Source organism: Vitis riparia, unplaced genomic scaffold, assembly GCF_004353265.1.
Source record: "Vitis riparia cultivar Riparia Gloire de Montpellier isolate 1030 unplaced genomic scaffold, EGFV_Vit.rip_1.0 scaffold842_pilon_pilon, whole genome shotgun sequence".
NCBI classification, from domain to species: domain Eukaryota; kingdom Viridiplantae; phylum Streptophyta; class Magnoliopsida; order Vitales; family Vitaceae; genus Vitis; species Vitis riparia.
The window spans coordinates 43,985-63,431 of NW_023269810.1; the positions used below are offsets into that span (position 1 = coordinate 43,985).

Consider the following 19,447-nt stretch of genomic DNA (forward strand, 5'->3'; position numbering starts at 1 on the left):
TAATTCAAGATAAAAGAGGCGGAAAACAATGTCACAAGATTGATACTTTATCTATAACTGGATGCACCTGACTCAACTTTCAAACCGAGCTCTATAAAGAAAAATGATAAGGTGATAAAAGTGAATCTTTAAAAAAAAAAATGTGAATGTAAAAACATGCCCTTCACCTTTTTGTAATGAAAATACAAGCATTGATGTGAAAATGGAATCAAACATCAGATAAAGAATGAGGTATCGGGCCCATGACAGGTGTATAGTGCAAAAAAGTGATCATGATCAGCAAACATATCCCAAAGTATCAAGCAGAGAATTCAATAACAAACTGAAAGAATGTGCTAAGTCAAGAAATGAAGGCTAACTAAAGCCCTAAGGAGAAAGCGCGTTAAACTCAACAAGCAAAAGGAAGAACCTAACGCAACACAATAAAGGGTGGTCCAATTGATACACAAACTTGCATCGATCTCTGAGCACGCTCAACTGGAGATCAAAAGAGGGAGTATTGGATCCATGCTATGACTAAAGCGACCTCTAAGGCTCTTAAATGCACTCATGTGTGAGGAAGGAATCCTTATTGAGATATTTGGGTCGTCTCCTACCTGCATTGCATCAATTATCATAGTAAAAAATAATAGTAATTACTATGTAAAATGAAGAAACTTTTACACACTTACCTTAAAGATTTAAAAATAATTTAAAAAAAATTAAGTTTATTATTTTATATTTTAGAATTTTTGAAAAGTAGTTATTAAGAAGACGAGGATAAAATTGTCCTTTCATTATTATTTTTGTTTAAGAAAAGGGGGTTAAAAGAGAGAATAGGTGGGGTGTTTTAACGTTTAACATACCAATCATACTCTTGCTGTAACTAAGCAGCCAAGGCCACTTCCCTTGTAAGATATTACAATACTTGAAGCTCAAATCCAACGGTGGTGTCCTCTGGAGCAGGTCCAGCAATGTCACAAGCTTTGGACTTGCGCTTATTTTCAAGGAAAGAAGACATGGCATTACTTTCCTCCCTTCTTCTTTTACTTCCCAAATTTCCCACTCTTGCATTTCAGAAAAACCCAGATGCTTCAACCTTGGAAAAGCAATTGCTGATGATGATCCCAAGAACTCACCACCCACGTATTTCACTCTCGACATGTATTGTATATTCAGGTTCTCGAGAAGTGGTAGCTCTCCCAGAGGAGGCAAGCACTGACATGCTATGTGAGAAAGGAGAAGGTGTGTTAGTTGGAGTAATGATGTCTCCATCATCCACCTAGGCCATTCTCTGACCTGATACTGTACTATGCTCAGGGATTTTAAGTTTGGATGAGGTTGTAAGGCTTCTGCCACTTTTTTCATCCTCTCTTGCATCCTCCCTGTTGTGAAATGTAATGTCAAACCGTGGAGGTGTTTTTTACTCTTCAATTCTGCCTTTTCAGCCTTCTCTGCATCTTCCACATTGACTAGTCCCCTTATTTCAAGCCGTCCTCTAAGCTCCTTCAAGTTTCTCATGTCTTCTATTTTGCATTCATCACTAACAATAAAAAAGGGCAAGGTTCGAAGAGATGTTAATCTTCCAACTCCTTTGGCCAGACTTATCTGTTCCGAAAATTCCTGATGACAATAAGTAAATAAAAAATGTCTCAAGTTGACTAGATTTCCCATCCCTTGAGGCGGTTTTCTAAGCCCCGTACAAAGAAGAACATCCAAGGTTTGCAAATTACATAGACCACAAATGGTTTCGGGCAATGTTTTCAAAAATCTGCAACGTGATAGATTAAGGTACCTCAGATGTATGAATTCACCCACCTCCCTTGGGAGTTCTACAATTTAGTCATTACCTCTCAAATCCATTGCTCTAAGATATTTGAATTGCTGGAATGAATCAAGTGGAAATGAATCAATTTTACACCTGTTGTCAGACACAACTAAAAGTGTGTGTAAATTCCTCGCATTATTAACGGAGAAGGAGAATCTGGTACTTTCATGCACAATTACAGTTGCATGACGACCCTTTTGAAGGGACAAGTTTGTCTTTAGGTTTTCACAATCATCGTCCACAATTAAGCATTCATTGTTGATCAAAAATTGAGCAAAGTCATGCACTATATCATGTATCTTGCACCTTACTATGTTACCCTTATCATCTTTCTCAAAATCTTGGAAGAAAGACCGAGCTGCTAAGTTTTCAAAGTACTCTCTCCCAATTGTCTCCATTTCTCTGTCTGACTTAGAGTCGAGGTAGCTTTGTGCCATCCACAACTTAATCAAGTCGTCTATTTGAATGGTGTGATCTTTGGGAAAGACCGCACAGTATGAGAAGCACTGTTTAAGTGGCGGGGGCAGATCATAATAACTCAACAAAAAGGCAGGGGACAGCGTTTTCTCCAAAACATCCAGTTCCCACATTTCACTATTCAAAATATTCTCCCAATCTTGTTTATTATTTTTGGACTGCATCAGACTCCCTACAGCTTTAACGGCAAGGGGTAAGCCCTTGCACTTGTCTGCTATATTTTTGCCAATTTCTTCTAATTCTTCAATTTTGTCGGTACTCTTCCCGCAAAAAGCTATTTGGGAAAATAATGCCCGACATTGCTCTAATGGTAAGCTTCCTAAGGAGTGCATGTATGTGCTTCTCATCATCCTAGCAACGCTCTCATTGCGAGTGGTCACTAAAATTCTACTCCCACCACCTCCACGCTTGAGACAATTTTTGAGTTGTTCCCACAACTGATAGTCTTCGGTCCACACATCATCCAGCACAAGGAGAAACTTTTTCCCATCAATAGATTCTTGAATTTTTTGTTGTAGAGCTTCAGGATCATGGAGATCAGAAGACTGGCCTTGGAGGGCTTCAAGAATAGCCCTCAAAATTCTTATTAGGACAAAAGGATCAGAAACACAGACCCAGATTCTTTTATCAAAATGAGCCTTCACCTCATCGTGGTTAAAGGCTAGTTGAGCAAGAGTTGTTTTGCCGATACCTCCCATCCCAACCACGGAGATGGTGTAGAGGCCCAAGTTTTGTTCACAACTCTTACCCAACAGCTGCCTTAGTATGGTATCCCTGTCATTATCCCGACCCCATACCTCTGAAATGTCAACTGCAGAGATAGTTATAAGCCTCTGTGGTTCCTCGTTGCTAAATCTGGATGTAAAATTGAACCCATTGCTCTGGTTTGCAATGTCATCCACTTGTTGTTTAATATCCTTAATCGTAAGAGCAATGTCACGACGGCCAGCAACTCGTTTGTAACAGATGCAAGGGGAGGGAATGCAGGAGCTTACCTTCTTCTTTGACATGGAAGGGCTTTCAGCTCTCTCAATCTGAGATTTGAGAAGAGAAGTGCTCCACTCATCCAGCACGTCGTCCATTTGGTAGGCGATGTCTTTAAGCCTCTGCAACCAAACTTTGATAAGTTCCTCCTTCACTTGTCTCTTCTCTGCATCTGCAACAACAACTCGGACGACCTGGAGTGTGTCGGTGAGGCTTTGGATTTCTGTTTCAACACCCACAACCAGAGAAACTTCCTGATGAATTTGCTGTTGAATAAGAGAAGCCAGCCGGTCTAGGACAATAGAAAGGAGAGCATCCGCCATTAGGGCCCGGGTTGAAGAAGGTGGGAATGGGATTAATGAATGAGGAGGAATGGAGGACGAATGAAGAAGACCAGTGAGATGGGGAGACTGGATCTACAGCTCTATTGACCTGGTTGACTTGAAGGATGGAGCAGGTCTTGAATAATTTAGGCGTGTGGGGTAAAGTTTCTCCAATTATAACTTCAAAATATAACTCGTGCGTATCAGTAAAATTAAAAAGTTTAGTTAATTTTGATAAGTAAACAGTGAGAATTTCATGTTCTTAATTTCTAAATTTACAAAATCTAAAAATTAATGAATTAATTATAATAATTGAACACACATTTCAATAATAAATTCATAACCAAAATATACACTACATAAAAATGAGCGAGTAATCAATGAAATTAAAAACCTAGATTTCTTTTTTTTTTTTTTGTATTTTCTTAACACTCAAAGACAATTTGGAAACCATAATTACTGGTTAAATACCAATTTCCCAACTAATTACGGAATTTATCATTATAAAGTTTTGTTATTGTAATTTATTTTGGAATTTTGGGATATTTAGAAATATATTAAAGTGTGATATTTTCACATATTAGTTTTAAAATATCTTAATTATATAAAATAAAAATGTAAAAAATTTTGGTATTTTGGGGTATTTGAAAATATATTAAATTGATTTTTAAAAATTATGGGTTTTCGATTGCATTATCTTAATTATATAAAATAATAAAAAATAAAGAATTATTTTTATAAGTTTAAAGTTCATTTATTTAATATATTACAATATTTTAACATTAAATAATAACAAACACTGTAACTCAAATATTAATAAAATAAAAAACAAACTAAGTAGTAAATTCATTCTTATAAAAACCACAACATTGTTATCAAAATTATTCTTCTGATTGATATTCTTGTATATTAAAAACACTCAGCCCATCTTTGATACGTAAGAATAGGGGTAAGAATGAATATTTTATTTCTTTTCTCATTCATTTATAAATGAAAATTTCATTTTTTTTCTCATTCACTCATAAATGAGAATCTCATTTCTTTTCTTATTCATTCTCATCTTCTGGAAACTTTAATAATAATAAAAATAAAATAAAAAATAATTTCAACATAAATGAAATCCTATGTGTGAGTGAGATTTCCACTAATCTTTAAAAAGAGGTATTTTGATTTCCTCTACGCAAATTGTTTTCAAAAACACTTTTCAAAAAATAAAACACCAAAAACTTATTTATATAAGTTGATTTTAAAAATGATTTTTTATTTTGATTTTAAAAAAAATATAAATCCAATTTATATAATATAAATTTAGTTCAATTATTAAAAATAAAAGTAATTTTATAATTACAAAATAAATAAATAAAATATATAGTTTTAAACAAAATATGAATAGTAACATTATGACTATTATCATCCTCATAAAAGCATAATTAATTAAATCATAAATTATATTTTTTATATAAATATTCTAAAAATGTGGCTATTAACATCCTCATAAAAACATAATTGATTTATTTTATAAAAAATATATAATTCATAATTGCTAATACTATTTCATTTTAAATGAATTTAAAAACAAGTAAAGTTTAACCCTTTTTTTTTAAGGCATAAATGAACCAAGTTTTCATTACATGCACACATTTAGTACTCAATTAGGAATATGGTATTTTAGCATTTTTATTTAATCTATAATTAATTAATTAGATTTAAAATTCCAAATTATTTTTAAAAATTAAAAGATTCTTTAAAGAATTTAAAATATTAATTATGTTTCATTTAAATTTATCTACCTAGTGAGAAAAAAAAAATAGTTTTGTATGGTAGAAATAATAAAGTCATGACTCATAATGTGTAAGTTTTGGTTTGTTAATTTTTATAATTATTATGCATTTTTGAGTTTTAATTTTTTTTTTAAATTATTAAATTTATTAATTTACTAAAAAGTTTCTGTTCATTTGAAATTCATTTCTCTATTAAAAAAAAAGGGAAAATATGATTCTATACAAAAATTAAAAAATAAATAAAACAATATGATCATTCTAGATCAATTTTTATCCATAAATTTCTAATATTTATTTGGCCCATTATTTGAGTTTTAAACAATTTTTAAAATTCACTAGACTCACTAGCAAATCCAACCCATTAAGTTTTTCTTAATTTAGAGTTTATTTACCTAATGATAACTTTTTTTTTTAAAAAAAATATGATTATATATAAGGAAAAAACTCGTAAAACCCTTGAAAATGAATTTAGGTTGGTGACCTTTTAATATTAATTTGATCAACTTGCATTCTTAATTTTCTAATACTAATTGAATCGAATCTTGAGTTCCAAATTATTTTTAAAAATTAATAAATTTTTTTATTAAAATTTGCTTGATTTGGAATCTACTTGTTTAAAAAAAATAAAAAAAATAAAAAAATAGAGAAGTTAGAAAGATAGAAAAACACAAATAATTCAAATATCATATTTGAAGATCTTTTGTATTGATATTAGGTGGTAAAAAGAGAATGAGGAAAGAAAGATATTATCATATTCTATTTTTTTTCTTTGTGTGAATTTTATTTTTTTATATTTTTCTTTTATTTTTAAAAACTAGTGAAAAAATAACTTTTCTTTGTTTTCCAAAAATGGTTATTTATTTCACTTTTTTTATAAAAAAAAAAATTATTTCCAAATAATAACAATTAAACACTGTCATAAATTTTCAAAAACAATTTTTTATTTTAAAAAATGGAGCAATGGTTTTAAAACACACAATCAAGGAGACTTCTGAAAAAAAGAACTCTCAAAGATATTTGTTGTAAATAAAACATAAAAATTATTATAAACTATGTGTAGTTTGAATTTTTTTTAAATGAAAATAAAAAATAATTTTAGATTATATCTATAAATATTATTATCAATTTATTTCTTTTTTCATTCTCATTCCCATTATTATCTAATATTGAAATAAAAACAAATAATCATTCCAAATTCTTTCTTGTTCAAAGAGAAATAAAAATGAAAACAAAATATTCATTCTCATTCCTCGTCGTAACATATGCCAAACATGGCCAAAAGGCATGGAGATGTTTTGGAATAACACTAAACATTTGTACCAAATAGTATTGAAGCCGAGTAAAGCCATGAAAAATTTGACTTTCCTTTCTTTTATTTCCCTTCCTTTTCGAAAATTAGAATGCCTCTCCATTTCTATGTAGGATCTCATCTTTCCATAGGTATGCATGCAGCCACATTAATCCCATTTTCCCTCCAAAAATATTTTTCTTACCTTCTTTGAATGCACGTGTCTTAATGAAAGTTGATCAACAACCTCCAATTCTCTTGTCCAACAATAAAAACAAAAATAAAAAGAATAAAACAAAAAGGAGTTAGCAATCTTACAACATATATAAAAAATAAAATAAAATAAAATAAATAAAGTAAAGTAAAACAAAATAATAAAATAAAATAAAATAAAATAAAATGGTCAATCCTATGCGGGCCATGCAAATCATGCAACTATATGAATCATGCAAGAAACGCTAAAAAAAAATCTAAGATAAGTGTGCCTAGGAGGGCCTAAGTGAACTTGGATGAACCTAAGGTGTCTAAATGGATCGGGTATACCTATACGGGCCTAGGGTGAGACTAGGTGGGGCTAACTAAGTCTAACCTAAAGTGCACCTAAGTGAAGCCTAATATAAACTTGAAGGGCAACCAATGTCATAATGTAAAGCCGGATAAACTCCTCAACCAAAGTCTCCAAAGTGGCTCAGAAAAAGGTAAGCTACATGAGTAGTAATGGACCATCAAAGAACCTCTGTGGAACACTAGAAGTGAGCTTAAAGACATGTGCTAAATGGACAAAATGGAGGGTCTACACACGTGTTCTTGGGTGGTGCACCAAAAGTTGTACATGTAGAAACTTCAAGCACATGAGGCCATTTTCAGGTTCATGGCACTAAGATCTAAGGTTACTTCTCAACCATTGACCCGTCAAGCAATGTAGCTCACAAAACTGAATGATCACTAGAGTCAATTAGATAAGTTGAATTGGAAACATGAGCAGAAAGTGTCATGCCCGAAACTAGTAGAGTTGGGGCTTCTTGGATCTCTAAAGGTGACCCTTTCAATCTCGATGCAATCATCTTCTTCATCGAAACCCCACTTACTTTCCTTTTCTCACCTCTCGAAGCCACCAAATCCCCCATAGGTAATGGGAAAGTCACCACTAAGGTAAAGAATGGAAGAAGCTCATAGGTGCAGCGGTTGATGATGAAATTGTGCATTATAGCAACAAAAATCGAAATATCTCAATAGTGGCATGGAAACGGGTTGATAAGCAAAATCCAACACTATTTGCGACGGCGGTAGTTGCATCATTCTCCGTGTTTTGTACAAGTGATGTGGAAAATAATAAGCTTTTAATGATTTCCATGGTTGGATTTTCAGCTCCCAAGCATAAATGCCAAGCGTTGGTGCAGAGTTTGGTCCTTTAAATACCGATGAGTCTTGATTTGCAGCTACTTGCGAAGAATACTTCCAATTCTTTGACCCATTTCTCATTTCCATGAATCTTGTATGCGCCAAGAAAGGCTCCTCAAATAATTCCAAATCTTCTTTTGGTTGCCCATTCTAGGCATATCTAGAAAATCATCAATATCCCATGCTAGATACTTGAAAAGCGAATGATCTTAGGTACAATGTTGTGTTTGGTGAGTGTGAAGGATGGAGAAATGGTGGGTATGAAGGATGGAGACATGAGGGTGGATAGGTGGAACTAGCAACGTGGCTGGGAAATGGGTCCAATGCAACTTCTTTCTTTATATCATGCCCAAAAACAGAAAGACTCCCTAAGTGATGAACCATTTGGGCTTAAGGGTGAGTTGATGCCAAAGCTTCCTCTAGTACAGATTAGCAAGAGAGCTACATCACTTTGCTAACTTCGGATAAGGTACGCACAGTGACTCCAAGTATTGCAAGGTGGCCACGCGAGCCATCTATAGGTGGGGCCCAGGGCTTAGGTGATTGTTATTGTAATAGGCGATTGAAATGAATCAAAATTGTTGGTTCCTACTGCATGTCAATTGGCCTATTTCTCCTTGAAGAGGTGGTCTGGTCTCCTGGGTATTGGCTGCATTTAGCATGATATGCAACTACTTTCCCTCATGAACTTCAATCAAAAGCTTGCATTGTGAGATGCAAATTGCCTTTTCATCTAAATTTCAAGAAGTTGTAATATTCTATGCAATGATCCTCACAAAGATTAGCCTTCCATCATGCAAGAATAAGTCATTATTCTACTGAATCAAGTCAGCATGCCAAGTGTCATCACTTGGGCTTCCTAATGAAATAAACCCAGACATTCTACACTCCAGGAGTCTTGTCCTTTGTGAAGCTTGTCTGATAGATATCCATGCATACATCTTCTAGACGCCATCTTGTAACTAGCCTTGTAAACAAAAATTGGTGCATGTCATATGCATAGGATCAAGAAAGTCAACACTCTAGCCACCTTGAAGACTAGCAAATACTGTGACCATAGTGCATGAGGAAAACCACCCATGCCCATGAGAGAAGATTTATAGTTTGCAATTCCCCATTTTACATGGTTGTCTCGCCTATGTCCAGAGCATCAAGTAGAGATTTACTCATCCTCTTCTATATTCCTCCATTGCATCCTTAGGCGTTTCAATGTGAACCACATGGCTCACAGGTATCTGGAAATACCCATTTGTATAGAATTTTCCTTCATAGGGCTTTCCGAGAAAACATCCTAATCAAGATGGATAACCTAAGCTTAAATGCCCAACACCCTAATTTACCAGAAACAAAGGAATAAAAAGCAATGATAGAATTCAAAGTAAAAATTGAGAGAAGAGTAAATAAGAAATCAAGTAAAACATGGATGTATAGAGCCTCATTTCAGGTGACATCCATAGGCTAAAAACAAGTGGAATTATCAGGGAACAAGAGCATGATTTTATATATCAGATCCAGGGAAAGATTAATGCATCAAGTATCTACAAAAGAAAACAAAAATACCAAAATAAAGCCAAAATAGAGCATGCATGTGGAGAATAGGATCCAGCAAAGCAAACGAGTGGCCCTTGATGTCCACACCAATCAACAAGGCAATACTATAAAAAAAATAGCTGAAAATGAGAATGAAACCGTGTGAAAATGAGAGACGAGAAGCTCATAGTAGCCTTACCTGGAATGCTCCCTCATAACAAAAAGTTACATGGCTTCCAGCTCTACTTTATTTTCTATGAATCAACAAGATCTCCTCTCATCTTCTGTTGCCCTCTCTCTCTCGAATCGCTCCCTTATAATACCCAGCTTCCTCATTGCTCTTATTGCTTCTTCCCCAAGCCTCCTCCAACAATCTCTCACAACTTTGCACCTTCCTCTAATAGTTGCACTCAGAGTCCCTCCACTCCTCCATTCAAAAATGTCTCTATCCTAACCACCACCATGCCGAGGTAGCAATGTCCTTTGCTACGCGTCTCATGCAGCCCGCTCACTTGTAGAGGTCGTCCTCCACTAACCAACATGATGCCATTTGCTAACATCTTCTCTAAATGCAACATGTGCTCCCCAAAACTCCACCATTTGGCAAAAGAAAAAGGAAGTAGAAAAAAAAAAAAAATCTATCCTCCTAATGGGGTTCTACAGGTGACTCTTTCATTTGATTCCTCATGAATCAATTAAACATGTAATTAATACTTTATTTGAAATAACTTTCTAAAGTACAAGAATAATATTGGAAAAATATATTTTTTGAATTAATGTAAAAAAATGTGAAATAAAAAACTATAAAATACAACATTTTGAAATATTTCAATTAATATAAAGTTGGTCTTTAGTCTACTATGGAAATTACTTAAAAATTTTTTTTACACACAATGGAAGTGAAATAATTGTGACCAAACAAACCAAGAAATATTTGTCTTTAAAAATCAAAAAACCTTTAAAAAAAAAATTATAGACTCTATTGATAGTTGTTCTTTGAAAATAGCATTTAAAAATATATCAAAATTTAAAATAATTTTAGAGAATAAATAGAAGTTATTTTAAGGTGTTTTTAAAAATAAAAGGAAAATATAGAAAATAAAAATTAATTTTAAAAAATCCATTAAAAAGTAAATAAAATATGATATAAGCTACTTTTTTTATTCTTTCTCCACTAACTAATACAAAAAAAAAAAAAAAATCAAATATGATTTATTTCTTAATTACAAGTATTTTTATGAATTTATTATAATATTAGTATTTATATTTTATTAAAAGATATTTATTTTTAAATTTATTTGTAATTATAAATTACTTTTAATGTCTATATACATTAAAAGAAGGATGAGTAGTGTTTTGTTGTGGCTATTATTTATGATAAAAAATTACAATATTAAAACTTTTAATCATTTTGAGCCTTTCATGATTTTCATGATAGCCATCATTTTTAATTCTTTCCTAAATTGTTGAATCAATAATTTCAATCAACTAAGGTTAGTATTTTCTTTTAAAAATAGTGGAATTAATAAGGTTTTAAATAATTATAAACTATCAAAAGAAAAAAAAACGCTTTCTATTAATTTGTAAAAGTAAAAAAAATAAAAGATATTATAAACTGTCAAAACAAAAACTTAAAGTCAAAATAAATACCTTTGCTATTAACTTGTAGTATATATATATATAAAATAATAATAATTGAGAGATCCTCTCAACAAAATATTATGATTATATTTGGTTTCTAAAAAGTCTAAGAAAGAAAAAAAAATATTAAGAAAAATGATTTTTTTTTTCATATTTAGTTTTAGCGTAGAAAATAAGAAAAAAAATAAATATAATTAAAATTAGATATAAATTTGTACATTTTTAAATTATTTGATCTTTACATAGATGAGGAAAAATAAATGAAATGAGTTTGAAGTAACATATAAAATAATTTATTGATTTAAAAATTTTTTTTTCCTCTCTATTTTTTTTTCATTTTGCATTTTTCCTCGTATTTTCCTAGAATAGCTTATATGTTTTCTTTCGAGATCCTATCAATAATAATACTATGCATTCATTCTCTTTGATATTTCCGTGGATTTTTAGTTAGTGTGGCTTGTACTTATAGAATTGTATTTAGATTTTGGAAAGTTTGAGTAAAAAATATGAACAAATTAAATGTGATATAAAAAAAAAGGGAAGAAAGGACAAAGTAAAGAAAATTTGAAAAAATGTTTAAACCCACTAAAATTTTCTCATATATTTATTCAAATTTATTATTATTTTTATTTGACAAAAAATATCAAAAACAGAAAAGGATTTTTTTTGCCTTTTTGCAGCGGAAGCTATACTAAATTGTACTTTATTTTTAAAATTTTTAAAATAAAAAATAATAATAATAAAACAAGAAAGACTAAAGAATAATTTACATATATTATTTTCGGATCAACAAATGAGGGAGGATAGAAAAAAGGATAAACTTTTATGTAATGGAATGTGTTCTCATCACATATTTGTTTATCATGAAATCCAATACAATGATAAGACTTTCATACCAAAAACTCAATTACATCTCTTCATTTGGAAGGTTGTTTTAGATATAATATGCCCCATGGAGTCTCCATACCTGCATTTCATCAATTGTCACAGTCAAAAAAGAATATTCTGACTTAAGACTTACTATTAGCAATTAGGGAATTGCCAAAATATATAAATAAATTTATAAAAGAGGAAAAAGAAAAAGGAAAAAAAGAGATGAGATAAATAATTATAGAAAAGCAAAATTAAAAAGAAAAGAGAATAATTACTTGCATGGAGGGCAGCCAGTGCAGAGCCAATGGACAAATGTTAAGAGCTTCCACCTATTTCCTCTTTATCCCACTTTATTTTAATTGGTGGTGTCCTCTGGTGCAGGAGGTCCGGTACTGCCGTAAGCTTTCGAGTGCGTTTTATTTCCAAGGAAAGAAGACATGGCATTACTTTCCTCCCTTTTTCTTCTTTTACTTCCCAATTTTCCCACAAAGACATGGCTGAAAATGACAGATGCTTCAACCTTGGAAATGCAATTTTTGATGATGATCCCAAGAACTCACCACCAACATATTTCACTCGCCCCATCCATTCTATTTCCAATCTCTCGAGAAGTGGGAGATCCCCCAGAGGAGGCAAGCACTGACATTTTATACAAGATGAAAGGAAAAGCTGTGTTAGTTGGGGTAATGATGGCTCCATCATCCACCTGGGCCATTCCTTGCCTTCATACCAGTCTATGCGCAGAGATTTTAAGTTTGGATGGGGTTGTAGGGCTTCAGCCACTTCCTTCTTCCCTACTTGATGACTCGTCCATTGTTGGAAACTTAATGTCAGACCATAGAGCTTTTTCTTATTCTTCAATTCTGCCTTTTCAGCCTCCCCTGCATCTTCCACTTTGCCCAATCCTGTTATTTCAAGCTCTCCATAGAGCTCCTTCAAGTTTCTCATTTCTTCTATTTTGCACACATCACTTCCATTCTCATCACCAACAACAAAACAGGATAAGGTTCGAAGAGATGTTAATCTTCCGACTCCCTTAGGCAGGCCTCTGAGCATCATACAAGAACCGTTTTGAAGATGTCTCAAATTAATTAGACTTCTTATCCCTTGAGGTAGTTTTGCAAGATGAAAACAATACCGAACATCTAAGGTTTGTAGATTGCATAACTCACTGATTGTTTCGGGCAATGTTTCCAATCTCCCGCAATTTGATAGATTAAGGTACCTCAAATGTATGAATTCACCCACCTCCCTTGGGAGTTCTACAATTGAGCCATTACCTCTCAAATCCATTGCTCTAAGATATTTGAATTGCTGGAATGAATCAAGTGAAAATGAGTTAGACACAACTAAAAGTGTGTGTAAATTCCTCGCGTTATTGATGGAGTTATTGAAAGTGGTACTTCCATGCACAATTACAGTTGCATGACGAACCTTTTGAAGGGACAAGTTTGTCTTTAGGTTTTGATCACAATCATCCTCCACAATTAAGCATTCATTGTTGGTCAAAAATTGAGCAAAGTCATGCACTATATCATGCATCTTGCACCTTACTATGTTACCCTCCACATCTTTCCCAAAATCTTGGAAGAAAGACCGAGCTGCTAAGTTTTCAAAGTACTCTCTCCCAACTGTCTCCATCTCTCTGCCTGCCTTAGAGTTGAGGTAGCCTTGTGCCATCCATAACTTAATCAAGTCATCTCTTTCAATTGAGTGATCTTTGGGAAAGACCGCACAGTATGAGAAGCACTGTTTAAGTGGCGGGGGCAGATCATAATAACTCAACAACAAGGCAGGGGACAGTTTTTCCTCAAAAACATCCAATTCCCACATTTCACTATTCAAAACATTCTCCCAATCCTCTTTATTATTTTTGGACCGCATCAGACTCCCTAAAGCTTTAACGGCAAGAGGTAACCCCTTACACTTGTCTGCTATTTTTTTGCCAATTTCTTCTAGTTCTTCAATTTTGTCGGTACTCTCCCCCCAAAAAGCTATTTGGGAAAATAATGCCCGACATTGCTCTAATGGTAAGCTTCCTAAGGAGTGCATGTATGTGCTTCTCATCATCCTAGCAACGCTCTCATTGCGAGTGGTCACTAAAATTCTACTCCCACCACCTCCACACTTGAGACAATTCTTGAGTTGTTCCCACAACTGATAGTCTTCATTCCACACGTCATCCAGCACAAGGAGAAACTTCTTCCCATCAATACATGCTTGAATTTTTTTCTGTAGAACTTCAGGATTATGGACATCGGAAGACTTTTCATAGAGGGCTTCAGAAATATCCCTAAAAATTCTTACTGGGATAAAAGGATCAGACACGCAGACCCAGATTCTTATATCAAAATAGGCCTCCACCTCATGGTGGTTAAAGGCTAGTTGAGCAAGAGTTGTTTTGCCGACACCTCCCAGCCCAACTAGGGAGATGATGTAGGGGCCCAAGTTTTGTTCACAACTCTCACCCAACAGCTGCCTTTGTATGGTGTCCCTGTCCTTATCCCGACCACATACCTCTGAAATGTCAACTGCAGAAATAGTTATAAGCCTCTGCGGTTCTTCGTTGCTAAATCTGGATGTAAAATTGAACCGATTGCTCTGGTTTGCAATGTCATCAACTTGTTGTTTAATATCCCTAATCTTAAGAGCAATGTCACGACGGCCAGCAACTCGTTTGAAACAGATGCTAGGGGAGGGAATGCAGGAGCTTACCTTCTTCTTAGACATGGAAGGGCTTTCAGCTCTCTCGATCTGAGATTTGAGAAGAGAAGTGCTCCACTCATCCAGCACGTCGTCCATTTGGTAGGCGATGTCTTTAAGCCTCTGCAACCAAACTTTGACAAGTTCCTCCTTCACTTGTCTCTTCTCTGCATCTGCAACAACAGCTCGGATGACCTGGAGTGTGACGGTGAGGCTTTGGATTTCTGTTTCAACACCCACAACCAGAGAAACTTCCTGATCAATAAGAGAAGCCAGCCGCTCTAGGACAATAGAAAGGAGAGCATCCGCCATTAGGGCCCGGGTTGAAGAAGGTGGGAATGGGATTGATGAATGAGGAGGAATGGAGGATGAATGAAGAAGACCAGTGAGATGGGGAGACTGGATCTACAGCTCTATTGACCTGGATGACTTGAAGGATGGAGCAGGTCTTGAATAATTTAGGCGTGTGGGGTCATTTGTTTAAATTATTGGAGCAGGCCTGTGAGCACAGGCTGTCAAATCATTATCCATTACCCATTGACAATGTGTTCACATTCTCTCGTCCTTATATGTGAGCAGGTCTTCAATAATTTAGGCGTGTGGGGTAAAGTTTCTCGAATTATAACTTCAAAGTATAACTCGTGCTATCAGTAAAATTAAAAAGTTTAGTTAATTTTAATAAGTAAAAAGGAGAATTTCATGTTCTTAATTTCTAAATTTACAAAATCTAAAAATTAATGAATTAATTTTAATAATTGAACACACATTTCAATAATAAATTCATAGCCAAAGTATACACACTGTATAAAAATGAGTGAGTAATCAATGAAATTAAAAAACCTAGATTTCTTTTTTTTCTTTTTTTCTTTTTTATTTTCTTAACACTCAAATACAATTTGGAAGCCATAATTACTGGTTAATTAACAATTTCCCAACTAATTATATAATTTATCATTATAAACTTTTGTTATTGTAATTTATTTTGGAATTTTGGGATATTTAAAAATATATTAAAGTGTGATATTTTTACATATTAGTTTTGAAATATTTTGTCTTAATTATATAAAATAAAAATGTAAAAAATTTTGGTATTTTGGGATCTTTGAAAATATATTAAATTGATTTTTTTTTAAATTATGGGTTTTCAATTGCATTATCTTAATTATATAAAATAATAAAAAAATAAGTAATTACTTTTATGAGTTTAAAGTTCATTTATTTAATATATAACAATATTATGACATTAAATAATAACAAACAATGTAACTCGAATATTAATAAAATAAAAAACAAACTAAGTAGTAAATAAATATAAATTAAATTAAGGTCTAAGACAAAAAAAAATAAAAAATAAAAAAATCATTGTGGACTTCGCATTTCGGCTCATGCGTTTCCCACTTGATGGCGAACTCGATTTTAATTTGAAAGATTGATTTTGTTGATTAAAAATGACTTGGAGTCACCACTTATTTTTGTTTTATTTTTAAAAGGGTAAACAAAATAAGAAAGAAAAACCCTAAGTGCGACTCCTGGTTTTGGAAAAGGCGATCTATGAAAAACCGGATCGGGTTCGGGGGTCAGGTTACTTATCGGGAAGGTACGGTAGAGACCGTAGCACCCCACTAAGTCCCTAAAGTCGGGTCTCTACTAATAAAATGAAGCAATCATGGCAATCAACGAGAAAGTCAATGGATACCCACCTAAATCATGAACAATATGAGAATCAAAACACGCAATATAGATTGACTAGGATGGGAGTGGATGCGTACCTCGGCCATGAGCCATAATGCGCTGAGTCCTCAAGCAAGGATCAACAGTTTTCCCCCTGCTCACTTCCTTTTCAGGCCTCCTTTTCCCGACCTCTCCGATCTCTTTTTCTTTTCCCCTTTTTTTTTTTTTTTTTTTTTTTTCAGCTGGTGTTATCCTCTTTTACAAACCCTTTTCCCCCTCTTTCTTCCCCTCTGTCTTTCCGTCTAATCTGGCCGTAAAAAGACCTGCCCATCTCGTCCTATGGCCGCCCTGTTTTGGCTGTCACCCCCAGCTCATTCTCGGGTTCTGAAGCCGAGAGAGAGAAAGCCCAAAAGCAAAAGAAAAAGGGCATAAAATAATAAACTAAAAAAAGAAAAACCTCCTGCCACTGAGGGGGTCTACAAATATGCCCCTCTTCGGTAGAGTTTACGAGTGCAAGCAATATGAATACTGGAATGAAAAGAAAGTGTGAATAGTGAGTGTAATGAAGTGAACTCTATCGAAGAACTAAAAAGACCCCTATATGAACACTAGTGAAAACACGCGGACCCCAACCCTAAGAGAAAAGCAGATCTTTCAAAATGCCTCTAAAGACAAACAGAGGACTCAGGCTCCCTCTAAGACGTCTCCAAAAGTGACTCGAAAGACCATATTAAGGATGAGTAACGGTCGAACCACTCTAGAAGTACGGGAAAGAATGCGTCTAAAGGAGACTGTCCTACGTGAACCACATGAAAGCAACAAGTGTAGGGTGCTCAATAACATGACAGAAATACGTATCGTGGACTCGAAGGATCGTGTCATGAGCAATGAGGAGGGAAATCTGAAGAACAATGACGAATAGGCGATAAGCACAAGGTAACCAGGTGAGGAAAAAATGAGAGTAAATGTGATACCATGAAAGCCAGAGTGGGCAATGTCAGTGAATGTGAATACTGGGGAACTGAACTGTGACTCGGAATGATACAAAGGAGGAGAAGTGACTCCAATCATCAATAACACGGAAAGATGGTGACTCAAGGTGCCTAAACGGATATGTACAATGGCTCTGAACGCCAAACTAAAGAAAGATGTTGGCATCGAATGCATGAATGAGCATGAAAAATGGCTCTAAACGCCAAAACTAAGAGAGAAAGTGACTCTAAAACGCATGAATGGGCACGAAGAATGGCTTCGAACGCCAAACTACGAAAGATAGTGAATCAAAATGCATGAATGGATACAAAGAAAAGCGGCTCTAAATGCCAAGACTGGAAAGTGATGAAGGCTCTGAACGCTGGCACTGAACGTCAAAACTAAGAACGATGATGGCTCCGAATGCCAAGCCTGGAAAGTGATAAAGGCTCTGAACACCAAACTGAAAATAGTGATGGCTCCGAACGCCCAAACTGAGAAGCGATGATGGCTCTGAACGCCAAAACTGAGAACGATGATGACTCTGAACGTCAAACTAAGAAGTGATGACGGCTCTGAACGCCAAACTGAAAACGATGATGGCTATGAATGCTAAAACTGAAAATAGTGATGGCTCTGAACGCTGATACTGAGAAGTGATAACAGCTCTGAACGCCAAGACTGGAAAGTGATGAAGGCTCTGAACGCCAAACTGAAAATAGTGATGGCTCTAAACGCCAAAACTGAGAAGCGATGATGACGGCTCTGAACGCCAAGATTGGAAAGTGATGAAGGCTCTGAACACCAAACTGAAAATAGTGATGGCTCTGAACACCAAAACTGAGAAGCGATGATGACGGCTCTGAACACCAAAACTGATAAGTGATGAAGGCTCTGAACGCCAAAACTGATAAGCGATGATGGCTCTGAAAGCCAAACTGAAAAGCGATGATGGCTCTGAACGCCAAAACTGAAAATAGTGATGGCTCTGATTGCCAAACTGAAAATAATAATAGCTCTGGAAGCCAACTAAAAAAACTAACTCTAAACGCTAAACTAGAAAATAATGGCTCTGGAAGCCAAACCAAAAAAACTAACTCTAAAAGCTAAACTGAGAAAATAAAAGCTCTGGAAGCCAAACCAAAAAGCTAACTCTAAGCACTAAACTGGGAAAATAATGGCTCTGGAAGCCAAACCAAAAACTAACTCTAAACACTGAATTGAGAAAATAATAGCTTTGGAAGCCAAACCGAAAAACTAACTCTAAGCACTAAACTAGAAAATAACAGCTCTGAAAGCCTAAACAAGATGACAGTAATGGCTCTAGAAGCCTAAACGAGGTGACAGAAATGGTTCCGGAAGCCTAAACAAGATGACGGAAATGGCTCTGGAAGCCTAAACAAGACGACGGTAATGGCTCTGGAAGCCTAAACAAGACGATGGTAATGGCTCTAGAAGCCTAAACAAGATGACAGAAATGACTCTGGAAGCCTAAACAAGATGACGGAAATGGCTCTGGAAGCCTAAACAAGACGACGGTAATGGCTCTGGAAGCCTAAACAAGATGACAGAAACGGCTCTGGAAGCCTAAACAAGACGACGGTAATGACTCTGGAAGCCTAAACAAGATGACAAAAACGGCTCTGGAAGCTTAAACAAGACGACGGTAATGGCTCTGGAAGCCTAAACAAGATGACAGAAATGGCTCTAGAAGCCTAAACGAGATGACAGAAATGGCTCTGAAAGCCCAAACAAGATGACAGTAGGGAGATGCCCTAGGTGATAACTCGTAAAGATCGACAAACGAGTCTGACAACCATGAAATCAAGACGAGACACAATAAACCCAAAGAGAAGGGGTATGCCCCAGTAGAAAAGCGCTGAAAGGGGTATGCCCCAGTATGACGACTCGCAAAGATCAAGAAATGGACTGAGTAGTGATTCATGCCTAATTGGTGTCTCAGCTGATGTATGTCCAGCTGGTGCTCCTTGATGGC

General features: G+C 34.7%; 1 protein-coding gene across 3 annotated transcripts; it reads right to left on the reverse strand.

The window, feature by feature from the left end:
- Positions 1–285: 285 nt before the first annotated feature.
- Positions 286–15,232, reverse strand: LOC117910761 (putative disease resistance protein RGA3). 3 transcript variants are annotated; one of them, XR_004650759.1, is made up of 3 exons: positions 15,052–15,232; positions 846–3,510; positions 286–596 (listed from the first exon to the last, which is right to left on the reverse strand). XR_004650759.1 is itself a non-coding variant. In XM_034824911.1 (2 exons), exon 1 carries the CDS (start codon positions 15,118–15,120, stop codon positions 12,421–12,423), a length of 2,700 nt encoding a protein of 899 aa, XP_034680802.1. In that variant the 5' UTR covers positions 15,121–15,232; the 3' UTR covers positions 11,988–12,199; positions 12,381–12,420. The 3 variants fall into 3 exon arrangements, 1 of the variants encoding a protein (XP_034680802.1); XR_004650758.1 differs by lacking the exon at positions 15,052–15,232 and having other exon boundaries at positions 846–3,676; XM_034824911.1 differs by lacking the exons at positions 286–596; positions 846–3,510 and adding an exon at positions 11,988–12,199 and having other exon boundaries at positions 12,381–15,232.
- Positions 15,233–19,447: the final 4,215 nt, after the last annotated feature.

Coding starts and splice junctions, on each gene's coding strand:
- LOC117910761 (XM_034824911.1), bottom strand. CDS start 15,120: ATGGCGGATGCTCTCCTTTCTATTGTCCTAGAGCGGCTGGCTTCTCTT.